The sequence below is a fragment of the Cariama cristata genome, unplaced genomic scaffold, assembly GCF_000690535.1.
Source record: "Cariama cristata isolate BGI_N322 unplaced genomic scaffold, ASM69053v1 scaffold2572, whole genome shotgun sequence".
NCBI lineage: Eukaryota > Metazoa > Chordata > Aves > Cariamiformes > Cariamidae > Cariama > Cariama cristata.
The window spans coordinates 388-13,946 of record NW_009605312.1 but is presented as its reverse complement, the minus strand read 5'-3'; the positions used below and the strand labels follow the sequence as shown (position 1 = coordinate 13,946).

General features: G+C 38.0%; 1 protein-coding gene across 1 annotated transcript in view; it reads right to left on the bottom strand.

Annotated features, from left to right (window-relative positions):
- Positions 1-7,075, bottom strand: part of ISPD (isoprenoid synthase domain containing) — a gene marked incomplete at its 3' end in the record, with an annotated part of 60,927 nt that extends 53,852 nt beyond the window's left edge. The window contains exon 1 of the mRNA XM_009695888.1: positions 6,800-7,075. Coding sequence (XP_009694190.1) covers positions 6,800-7,024 — 225 coding nt within the window. The remainder of the gene's footprint in view (positions 1-6,799) is intronic.
- Between the last annotated feature and the right edge of the window lie 6,484 nt (positions 7,076-13,559).

Here is a 13,559-nt window from a genome sequence, read left to right as displayed (position 1 = left end):
TTTCCCACATACACAGTCCTGAGCAACCAAAACCACAGGCACTATAGTTCGTGGTCATGCAGTTCCCTAAGCAACTCTGCACCTCTTATCAAATGTCTTTGCCTTCCAAATTTGCTCAGCTGCTTCTCTCAGAACTGCTTGTGTCCTCTCCTTGCAGGAAGCCTTGCACCCAAGCTTCTTTCTCTTAAAGCTCATTAGATTCAAAATTTCAAGTCACCTCTTTATACAAACTTCATCTAAGACCTTCTCTGTAAAACAGATCATTATACCTTACCATGCAAGTTTGGCTCAAATAGTGACTCTTAATACTTGAATGTATTAGATACCTCATCAATCCTTCTCCTACACGCTCCAGTGTTCCTCAAGGCAGTTTTACTTCTACCTGTATCACAACCCACTTACTTTCTTGAAAACAGGAGGATAAGCACAGAACCAGTCCAGCAAACTATTACAGCATATGAAACAGGGCAAGGTGGCTTTCAGAAGCTTCACCTAACCTGCGGGGCTGGTGTTGTCCTTGCCACAGCCACCCAGATCACAAACTCAGCCAAAATGCAGCTGGAAGCATTTCTGGATGAAAACTCAGCTTTATTTTCAGTGTAGTATTTGGTGAAAAAAGGGGAAACTTGAGGAGGTGTGTATACCTAATCGTTAGCCAGAGAGACATGGCTAAGAATCTATTCTAGTTCTTGCCACATAGAAGTGGCTAAAATGATCCAAGGCCCATATTCAGCTCCTCACACATGCTGGACAAACTGAGATTTCCCTTCTTTTAAGGAACTATTCTTTACTCCTTCAATCTGCTGCAAGAAGGAAAAATCTCAGTAATTAAAGGGACACATTTTTGCTAAAGGCTGCTTCATTTTCCAAAGTCATATTGTTTTCTCCGATGAAGCATACAGATTTTAATTAGCCTCATATCAACAGCAGTGTCATAAATGTCGTTTCTCTAAATTTAAGGAGGTGCATTTTACAGACATTACATAAAACCAACCTCAGCAACCACTTAAGTACAGGAAGCTATGCTCAAAACTTATTTCCAGGATAACCTAATCCTACCTAAAAAAAAGGTAAAAATTACTGTATGTGTAGACTTCCAGAAGCTTAAAAAATGTGAGATTAAGTCACCTTTTTAAAAAGGACTAAACGCTAGTTTTATTAAGCACAGCTGGCTCTGATAGAACAATACAGAAATGCTGCAAAGAAGAAGGGAGATTATAATGTAAGTTTCTGTCTACAAGCTATGTATTTGGTTCGGTTGCATCTTTCCTAATGAATGCAATGAATCACCTAAATCACTTCAATTGAGACTGGGAAATGACAGTTATTTTGCCCCTTACCAGTGATTTCCATTCACCAAACACTATATCTTGTTAGGACAAAGACTTCAAGTATTTGCTAACAATACATTAGTCGTCCATTCAACACGGGAAACAATTAACAACTTGGCTGAGAAAGTTATAACTTTCTATGGGACCAATAATGCCAAAAGCTATGGAAACATCACTATGTTTCTCATAGTTATCCATTACTACAGAGTTGAAAAAGGAATTATGTGTTGTATAACTATTTTCCATACAGCAGCAAAACCACACGATTTCTTCACACATTCAGAAAAGTTTCAGGGCTACTGAGCAGATTCTGATCTTCACAATAATGTAGAATCAGAATAGTTGGGGTTGGAAAGGACCTTTAAAGGTCATCTAGTCCAAATTCCCCCTGCAATGAGCAGAGATATCTTCAACAAGATCAGATTGCTCAGAGCCCCATTCAGCCTGACCTTGAATGCTTCCAGGGATGGGGCATCTACCACTTCTCTGGGTCACCTGTTCCAGTGTTTCATCACCCTTATTGTAAAAAAGTTCTTCCTCATATCTAGTCTAAATCTACCTTCTTTCAGTTTAAAACCACTACCCCTTGTCCTATCGTAACAGGCCCTGCTAAAAAGTCTGTCCCCATCTTTCTTATACACCCCTTTTAAGTACTGAAAGGCCACAATAAGATCTCCCTGGCGCCTTCTCTTCTCCAGGCTGAACAACCCCAACTCTCTCAGCCTTTCCTCACAGGAGAGCTGCTCCACCTCTCTGATCATCTTCATGGCCCTGTTCTGGACTCGCTCCAACAGGTCCCTGTCCTTCTTGTGCTGAGGACCCCAGAGCTGAAGGCAGTACTGCAGGGGGGTCTCACCAGAGCAGAGTAAAGGGGGAGAATCCCCTCCCTCGACCAGCTGGTCGCACTGATTTTGATGCAGCCCAGGATATTGTTGGCCTTCTGGGCTGCAAGTACACATTGCCGGGTCATGTTCAGCTTTTCATCCACCAGTACCCCCAAGTCCTTCTCAGCAGGGCAGCTCTCAACTCCTTCATTCCCCAGCGTATACTGATACTGGCAGTTGCCCCAACCCAGGTGCAGGACTCTGCACTTGGCCTTGTTGAACCTCCTAAAGTCCACACAGGCCTATTTCTCAAGCTTGTCCAGGTCCCTCTGGATGGCATCCCATCCCTCAGGCACGTTAACCACACCACACAATTTGTTGTAGTCTGCAAATTTGCTGAGGGTGCACTCAATCCCACTGTTTATGTCATTGATGAAGATATTAAACAGTATTGGTCCCAATACAGACCCTGAGGGATACCACTTGTCACCAATCTCTATCTGGACACTGAGCCATTGACCACCACCCTCTGGATGCGACTATCCAACCAATTTGTCATTCACCGAACAGTCCACCCATCAAATCCATCTCTCCAATTTATAGAAAAGGATGTTGTGGGGGGCCATGTCAAAGGCCTTACAGAAGTCCAGACGGATGACATTCACAGCTCTTCCATTGTCCACTGACATAGTCACTCCATCATAGAAGGCCACTAGGTTGGTCAGGCAGGACGTGCCCTTGGTAAAGCCACACTAGCTATCTCAAATCACCTCCCTGTCCTCCATGTGCCTTAGCATAGCTAAGAACATGTAGCTCTTCACAGGTTGTTCTCTTCTAAAATTGCTATGTAACACCCCTACAATTAATTAATATGTATTTTTACATTGACATAAGTCAGAGTCTCCTAAACTACAGAACTCATTCCATCAGAGGAATAAAAATCACATCAAGACAGTAATACATCATCAGGTCTTGATTCTGCTTTTGCACAAGTGTCTGACAGGACAGCAGGAGCCACCAAAAGTATCGAGCATACAGTGAAAGCAGAACCTCTGAGAACACAGGCACAGGACAACTTCAGATGACACGGTGTATAGATACAAATCAAGAATGGTCTGTTACTGATGTAGCCTTTACAGCTGGCTAAAATCAGTCTTGGACTATAACAACGAGGACAAAGATCATGTGTAAAATATGCCATATATGGTGAAAACAGAGGAGATAAGAAAGCATAAAAAGATAATTGCTTCCAAGAGAAAAAGAACAAAGAAAGGACAGACTGAGCAGAACTGCTCCGGCATTGCTGTCCCCATTCAAGTATACCACACCAGATCAGCCTATTTATCCACCCAAGTTCTCCTTCACCTTCAGTGGAAAAGACAACGTGTTTTTTTGTTTGACACCCACCACATTTTGCTAATGCAACTGAACAATAATAGATAGCAAAATAAAATGCTTTATGCAACTGAGTGAAAGAACAGTGTGTTTATGGGTGCATGTTTCCTGCTCCAGCCTTCCAATACAGTAAGACTGATAACCACAGCACTGAGCCTGAGTAAACTCAGAGGCAGGAACAGACCCAAGCATAATATGTAGTGCTTTCTGTCTGGAGGTATTATTTTGACTGATTGTGTATGTGAGTAAGAGTCCAAGAGACTGAGTAGCACTGTACATCTGTATTGGCATGTATGCTTTCTTCAGATCCTTGCTAAAGCTGAGAATAATGTAATGATGTTAGACAGCTTCCAGAAATCAGCTTTTAAGAATGCCATTTTCATTCAGTCCTTTCAAAGAAATAAACTATACTTTCAAATCTAGTTTATGTTAACTACAGAAAGAGTCTTTGACTGTATGCGCCTTTTTTTTTTTTTAAACTCTCAATAGCAGAACTGAGAAGTTCCCCCCCACCTCCTTGATTTTTTTTTTCTTGTAAGCATTTTTCTTTTTAGTTATGTTGTTTAAAATGCAATGTTGGCAATGAGATATTGCTAGAGGCTCTGGACTGATGCCTTCTGAAGCTTCCACTTTTCCCAACTTTTACTAGCAATAAAGAATTTGTTTCTAGAAACATGTAATTTTAATTACAAAATTACCCCAAAAACATAAATGGAATTTAATTGGTTACAAAGTAGTATTTTCACATAATCAAGGGATTGTTTGGGGGATTTAAGGCATAATTTATTAGTTCTGGATAAGGTGCACATTTTGATTCCTACAGGCAAATAACAAACTGATTAGTAAGTGTAATAAAGCAGCTTATTTGTCTGACAATTGGCAGCTAGAAGTGCAATGACTTACTTGATCAATTGCCATTTTAAAGAACATTAAATCTTCTCATAATTATGCTATCTATATGGTATGCAGATGAACAACAATACAGCAGTACTCCTATTACACTAGTGATTTAATATGTTTCTGCCAGGTTTTGTACCTTTCTACATAATGCAAAAGGAAGTAATTACTTTTTGTACTGAAAGATTGAAGAACTGACTCCCTTTTATACATGAAAAGAATTTGACTATAGGAAGAAGTAAAGATGATAGCTTCTCTTGATCAAATTTTTTCCGATATTCAAAACCATGCATGTCAGTTTTGAAAAAGAGTCTTAGCTTTCCAGTCATTTAGTTCTTCAGAATTCTGTAGCTGTCAAGTGAAGATAGCTACCTTTCTCTGGCAGGAAGATTTTCTAATTTGTTACATAAAATGAAGTTCTTCTCATGTTCCTTAATTCAATTACTTTGTCAAGTCACATCAATAGCTAACAGTTTTTGGAGTCCAGTTCTCCAATGGCCTAGCCTCATTGAATTCAGTGGATCTAAGCCAACACAGGAAGCCACCACTGAGCTAATATATACCATGCACATTTCAGACAGACATTATACAATGGAAAAGACGACGACAGATGTACAAGATCACCTTTCTGAGACCAGTGATCTAGTTAAGGAAATATTTACCAGTCAGAAGTTCAGATGAACTAGAGTACACTGCCTTGAGAAGGTCAATGGAGATTGCCTGGCTTCCCTACTGTTTTACTGAAATTGTCTTACAGTCATTTAAGAAGAAAATCAGGAAAAAGTATTACATTAAAATCACACAAGTTTCAAAAGTGAACAAGTTAAAAACCTTAAACAAAGACAAATGAGATATGATATACCATAACACACAAAGACATCTAAACACATTCAGAAAAGTTATTCTCATTTCAACTCAACATCAGTACAATTAACCTCATTCTTCTAGTACTCTCAAAGAATCACATTTGAAACAGATTTACTAAGGGAATCTATTTTAAAGTCTTTAGCATTCCAGAATTGAATCTCTGCCATTTTGTGCTATATGAGAAAGCTCAAAAACCTTGTTAAAATTCTAATGGAATTTAAGTTTTAATTACCCAAAACTTACATTCTGTATCACTGAAAACTATAGAGCAGAGTTTCTATTTTATTGCCATTTCTCATTAAGCCAATGAACAAAAGTACAGTAAGAAGCTCAATATATTAAAATTTCTAACATAATGTTTGGACAGACCTTACTTAATTTAGTTTTCCTAATATACATTTTAAGAAGTCATACATTCCCTTTCTACACTATGAGCTTTCAAAAAAAAAAAAGGTGGAGGAGCGCTAAGGAAATACAACTCATTCTTTGGACTCTTTATTCCACTGTCAAAGTCGCAAATCATCTATCAATTAGCTTATCTTCTACCTCATTTCCTGAAAAAGACAAGCAGTGGTAAATTTTCCTAGCTTTCTAATACCCAAACAATCTGCTGTCACTAATGACTTCTACCTCAAACCATCTCCTTGAAGTAGGGAAGCATTCTACTATCTTATTAATGGAGAACTGAAGTACAAGGTAAAGATGGCAAATTGTACAAACAAGGCTGTGGCTAAGTCGTGATTTCTTACATCTCTTAGTCAGTTTATCCACCAGTTCCTCTTGTTGCTAGCGCACGCCTTGAATAACTCTACTATTCTACCTGCATAACACAACTTCTATCAACTCTTCCCCTTCACATATCACTCACTTGCTCAGAAATCTTTCTGGCTCCTGTGAATATTCCCAGTCCTCAGATGCAGTGATGACCAGAAGGACCTCCAGTCTATGGTTGGAGGCTTCCCGCTTCCCCTTTTTCCTCAGCATTTTGCAATGCTTATAGATTCTGGAAAAATTTAGTGTTAATACAGAGATAGCTCTCCTGCCACTTATTCAGGATTCACATATAAGTTTGAGATGAAAACACATAAAAGTTTGCAAGTCAACCAATGCAGTACTCTCTTTGGCTGCTATTAGTCATCACTAACTAAACCACTCCAGCATTAGGTGAGAATTCTGCATGAAAAACGGTAAGCTACTGTTATGTAATCTATCTTTCAACTAGCAAATTGCCGATTAATTCAATCTCTTTATTGATAGTCTCTATGGCAATAATTGTTCCCCATAGCAAACAACATCTGTAGCATTTAAAAATGCCTCTCTCCACCATCTGACCTCTCTGCATAATAGGGATTCTGAATCTGTTCTACTTAAAAATCAACATAATACATTAACACAATTGCTAGAAAAATCCTTATTTATCAATCATGATTTTACACTGTACAGTACAAAGAACATTGCAGAGTTGTATCACTGAATAGTACATACCCCATGTTCTTTAGCAGCCATAACCACTTTTGAAAGAATATCTTCTTCAACAAATGGCCTCACAGCATCATGGATAATCACTACTTCTGGTTTCTGGAGCAGATGGTTGGAAAATTCATTCTCTACAAATACTTTCAGTCCATTGAAAATTGACCGGTGACGAGTTATTCCACCTTTTACTACCACAACTCTTTTGTGGCCATATTTTTCAATGATAGACTTCATTGTTTCAATATTCTCAGGAGAGACCACCACAATAATATTGGATATCCAACTTATCCTAGAAGAAACAGTACAAAAACAGAGAAAGTAGATATGACTGACTAAATACAAGTACAGATATCTCCATGAAACAAAGAAATTAATATCAAAAGAAATTCAAGATGGCTAAATAAAGCATCTCTCAATATACTCAAGTCTATGTTTTTGTATGCGTATTAGCACTCCATCCCTAAAGGGAGAGCTATGTGAAAGGATCTCTACCAACACATGAACGTCAACACAAGTAACTGGAATTTTGGGAAGTGCCTTGCTTCCAACAACCAGTTTGCGGGGGCCAGGCAGGGAAGCACCTTCTGATAACCCTTCAAAATATTTCTTACTCCAGCCTCATTCCTACCTTCAAACATAACTTCTAAATCAATCAGCCACAGTCTGTGATTTTAGCTTTCCCTAAATTTAGTCTCCGATAAATTAGTAAATCCTGGGACCTGGAATACTCCATGTTCTACTGTGCAGTACACTGTGTACAAGTGAATGAAAGGATCAAGAAAAACTCTGAAACAAAGATCACTATCAAGACAGGTATGAGCAGTAATTGACAGATTGCTAATGAATCAAAACTATGACACTTGAATATTGACAGGAAACATTATACTAGTAGTCTGCAAAAAAAAAATAATATATATATATATACACACATATGAACGTTTCTGCTCTAGGAAGCTAGCCAAATGTAAAAACATAGCTATGCTAGGTAAAACTAGCATAATATGAAAAGCATATTTTTAGAGAACTTCAAGCTTTTACTGTTGAGATCAGGCTAGTTGTACAATTGAAGGGTGGTGTGGGGGGAGAATGACCCACAATCCACATGATTAAAACTAGTCATAACTGAAGTCAGGCTGAAGTCATACTTGTGTCACAGGACCTAGGAATACAAATTATAATTACGTGGCATACTGTACTTCAAAATAATGGAAATACCGTAATTCAAATCCAGCTATTTGAGTGTCTTATTTCCTAAATGCTATGTAGAGATCATAAAAAAGGATTTAAAATTGTTTTATTTCCTTTCTGTGTTTCCACAGATGATTGGAGGGGTTTTTTAGCGTAACAGAAAGGAAACTCATCAGATGAGTAATGACTACAAAAACTATTTACTATAGTAAAATTACTCACGTGTAGCCTACGTACCCAACTAGGAAAGAAGAGAGACAATTATGGTATATTCTCTCAACTAAAACTAGTAAAGCTATTGAAATTAATTTTGCAGACACAAGACAGACTAAGGTACTAAATACTTCCAGTTAGAAAAATAAGAGTAAGAAATTTACACTTCAGAAATATACAGGCTCATGGTACTGGTTTCTGCAATAACACATGAGAATGCATTGCCTGGGAACTATCCTTCCTCCAAAACCAAAGTCATGTGTGATACAAACCACTGCCCTAGAGCTATGTGAAACAACAGAGCATCTTCCACCTTCTGTATAGTGTTTTTGTAATTAGAACAACTCCATGGAAAATTATTCCAATGAGTTTTAAAACAACTACTAAAAATCAAATAAATGGAAGTGCTATTAGCATTCCTCAAAATAAAAACGTTTGTCCTTATGTTCATTTTATTATTAACAAAGGCAGAAAATACAGCCAAACCAACATATTCTCAGCATTTTTTAAGTATTGAAGTTGTTCAAATGTAAAAATCTAAAGCCATATGGTTTCAAGTTTCATTTCAACTTGTCACTCACCACAGGTTCATCAAAAGGTTTTCAAATCTCTCAAATAAGTCCTGGCACAGTCTTACATTTAGCCACAAAACTTAACACCTCTGCATGACTTCAACTCAGAACTAGGGCAAACTAATTGGATTAATCTCAGTGGTTCTTTTGAATATATTGAGAGTCAGTCATTTAAATAATGCAAAATTCAAGAAGAGCTATTTCACACTAAATATAAGAGCTCTGTACTTCTATTTGCAGAAAAACTATAGCCTTACACAGTTCCCTTAAACGGTAGACAGGCTGCACATTCACTAGTGACTGTGTAAGAAGAGCACTGACATTTTCCATTCTGGAGTCAAATGAAACAGATTATGAGGCAACTGGGTAGTACACAGCATCTTCTGAGAAGAAGGGAAGAGAACAGAAGTAGTGGCCAGCCTATGATAAATCTCTGCACAGGAGGGGTGGAATGGCTCAAGGCCTCCAGTGGTACAATACACCAAAAACTGACAGGATGCGGTCACAGCTCCACCCTGTGTCTGGATAAACACATTTATAAACTTGAGTATGTCCTCAAGTTTAAACTCATTCTGGACTCATGTTCTATAATTAGAGCTAGGATTTAGAGACGCAACCTATTCATGCAAGAGTATAAAGGCATCCTCTAGACTGATTAGGCACAACAGCAGCTTAGGCTTTAAAGCCTAACATGTCCCACCAAAACTCATTAAAAGTACTAATTCAGTAAAGTATGCTACAAATTCTCACAAATGAGAACTGTGCACCACACAGGTGCTTACTTTTTTAAAGATCTGCTTATGAAAGCGTTACAAAGTGTTTTACCGACGTAGAAAGATATCAGTGTACACTCAATCTAACAGTAATTGGATCTTTTTTTTTTTTTCTCCCTCAATTTGTCACACCCTTTTCTTCAGAAAGATTTCATACTAAGACAGGAAGTTTAGGACGTGCTCAAAACCAGTTTAAAAATAGTAAACACCCTTTCCATTTTATAACTGTAATATTAGATGAAGATAATGCAAGCTTCAGAAAGAACCAGCACAAAGCATGAAAAAGATCAGAAAATGGTACCCAAACGTGTTTTAACAAGCACTACATACAGAACTCTAGTGCTTCCACACAACATAGGCTGTAGTTCTGAAGTGGAAAATCAGGCCTGATCAAATGAAACAAAAGTAACAACCCCAGTTACAATCACTTCACAACTGCCTAGGGAGGATCTCAGTATCAGTAGAAGGAAAACAATGAGGCAGAAAAGGACTACATGTTTGTTTCCTGCAACTGTCCTTCTCCTCATCACCTACAGACAGACAGACCAGCTGCCTAGCAGAAAATAGTATTTTTTTCGTTAAGTTTCAAACAAAAGTACATACATTTATACCAGCGGAGCTAGAACTCAAAGTAAAGGAGCTCATTAACTCCACAACAGATTAAGCTATTATATGACTTCACAACACAGACTGCAGAGGAAATGAAGTAATCCATGAGTTATGCTCCAAGCCTGTATCACCTAAATGGCATGCTCAGGTACAAACGTGACTGAGGTTTAACCTTCTATCAGTTCACTCACATACAAACCAGTGCTGAGCCTGAAATCTGATGTAAGGCTTAAATACTCACAAGTTTCTTGCAACTCTTACTAGGACCAGTAAGAATCTATTTAACATACAACCTACTGAAATCAGCAGTTGTATCAGCAAAACAAGGCCAGAACCAGGCACTCCCTGCTGAGCTGGCTTTATCAGTGTAAGACAGGATCTTTCACTACCAGAGAAACTCTTCAGAGGTACCAGATAAATCATTGTATTACTTTTGCTGATCTTACAAGCACCAAATGAGAAAAAGAACTCTCGAGAACAAAATGCATTTGCAGAATGCAAGCATAACTTCCTTTTGCTCCATAACAGCTTTTTATTACTTTACTGATATATGAAAAAACATATTAATACATATGTATGTTTTACAGTACAAAAATGGAAGCAGGGAGCTTTTAAGTCTGAAAAGTTTCACAGGTACATTAAGAACTTTTGAGTATGTCATGTACAGAAGCCATTCATTTTTTCCTGAAAGAAAACACTCCTTATGAGTCATGCAAGATAACAAAGATAACTTCATAAAGTTAAAACAACGAGATCGTTCGCTATGATTATTTTTAGCTCATAAGCAATTTCAAGAATAAGCTAATGATAACTGGACAAAAAGAACTATCACAATAGATACATTTAACAAAACTGTAATTGTGTGACCTGTAAAGCCGGCGAACATGCATCAGACAACAGGCAAAAATACTTGGCAAATAAGCCACACAAAACACTTCTGAAGAGGCAATTCTTTGGAAGCTTCCCCCAGGTCACATTTTTTTTTATATCAGGCCACCTGTTTTAAGAGACTACATTACAGTAAACAAAGGTGTCTGAAACCTTTATGGAAAATTTTTATTCTGCCAGTAAACATATTAACTCTGCTTTCCTCTTTTGTAACTTCTCACTGTACTTTCAACAACTGGTGAAATATGAGCACAGCAAGAATAGCAGCAGCTTACTTGTCCCACAATGATCTTAAAAGTCAACCTTTACCTTAGTCTGTTTTCCTCTCTATAGCTTTAATAAAATATGTGTGCCTGTGTGCAGACAGAGTTGAGATTCCTCCCTGTTTCAGAAAAGGAACTGGGAAGGTTCTATTCTAAACAAACATCACCAGAAAAAAATTAAAATTAAGGAAGAACTCTACTAGTTTGTATGGAAGCAAAAAGGAGGAATGCCATTCTAGTTCTGTTGAGCTTGATGCAAAACCCTTGCATAGTTCAACAAAAGCAGAAACAAATCCAACAGGAAAAACACATTTACGTTCTCCAACACACTTTAATTTTACCCCTAGGGTAGGACCTGACCTTCCTATCAGCACCACCGTACTGGCAATAAAACCCAATCATTTCTTCTCACCCTATTTTTTCCCCACCTCCTCTTCCTAAGGCTATCATCTTTGATTATTATTGGCAGGCCAACATTCTACATGCTGTCATCCTATGCAACAGGATGCACTGCTTATTCATTCATGCCTGCTCTTGTCTTGTCTGCCAATTTTTCCACATCAATGTTTAAGATTCTTATTACTTTCAGCTGAACAGTGTAAAAATCTTTTTCTCCTGATTTTTAAAAAGCACATCCAAAGCAGCTGCAAATTCCTGATTTGCTCATGTATTTCTGTCTATATGTTGCTACATTTTTTCCAGATTAAAAAAAAAAAATCTCAAAAATAGTTGCAGTAGCTGACAGAATAACTTCTGTTGAACTGATTATAGGCTAATGAGTCAATGATTCATTCAATTACAGCAGGTAAACAACAGACAGTAGAAGACAGTATCAAGCTAAACACAGAAAATCTGCCACTTCTGGGTGATAGATTATGTGACAAACCGCAGTTCCTCAATGTTAACATTTTCACATGTACATTTGCACAAAGTAAGAACAAGGTGCCTCCTTTGCAGTTTCAGAGTCAGAAGTAAAAGTGTTGAGGTGAAAATGAAAGCCATTCCGAGCTTTAGAGTACATCTGTTCCCAGCTCCTCATATGCATACATACCAGCCAACACTCCAATTCTGTACAGAGATGGCAGAAAAAGCTCTGCCTGTGAGAGCACTGGCACCAGTTATTGCACTCCTAAAGTGAAGTAAAAGCACTAGGTTGTTAGTCTCACAATCAATTTGGGATCATGTGCCTGGTTGGACAGTACAATTAGAATCCAATCTTCTAATTTTTTGCAGCTTTAGGACATAAATATAATACTATTGCCCAAAGAACTGTTATTTTCCCAGAGCTTAGTGCCAGCAAAAACTAAAGATTTTTTTTTTCAATGAATAATGTTTTATTTTCCTATGAATATCATTTCCTTCCCAAACCTCACTCTGTTCTCTTTTCCAGGTCTCCAATATACTGAGTGATTCTCTGTAGATTCCCATGACATTTTGGCAGAAATTACAGCTGTGACAAGCTTTGGATTGGAGGCTTTGCTTACTGATGTGTTTAGCTTTGTGACTGGTTGCTATTGAAAATTAAATAAAGAAAAAAGCAATATTTCTTTCATAAAGTAACAAGTGACCTGAGGGAAGCCTCTCTGGGTGGGAATGGAAAAAGAGTCCCAATTCTGATGTTGTACAAGTTTCCATGAATTAAGAACTTTCAGAGATGCTGGCAACTCCATTTCTTTTCACTACCCTCCACTCCTCCCCATTTATTCTCTCTGAAATTTAAAGGTTTTTCTACAAGTTCCTGCAAAACATCCAGAATACATCTGACACTCCACTTCTACCTGCAATGTTTCAAGTGACACTAGATACAAGACTTACATTATGTTAACATTTGACAATAATATATTAACTGTCAGTCACATGCCTAGAACTCAACAGTCTTAAGAAAAGAAAAAAAAAATCCAACTGCTAAGATATCCCATTACTTAAATTCTTTGCTCCAACATAAATAAAGTTACGTGTGCAGCCTCACGCTATGCGACTTATCAGTTTGTAGCTCACTAAGTATACCTTAAACAAAGCCAGGGGTGCATTTAAGCTTCCTGCCGTGGCAGGGCATTCCACCACGGATTACAATGGTAAATCATACTGCAGTGCTGTAGACCACTGAGTTCACCCCATTATGAAGACCAGACCTTTTTTTCGAGGCCTGTGGACACTATTAAGACCATCTCCAATGACTGTGGCAGAACAGCTCTTTTTGCAAGGCCTCTGGATAGTATTTATGACTCTCCAACAGCTATGGTAGGCTTGTAGCTCACCAAAC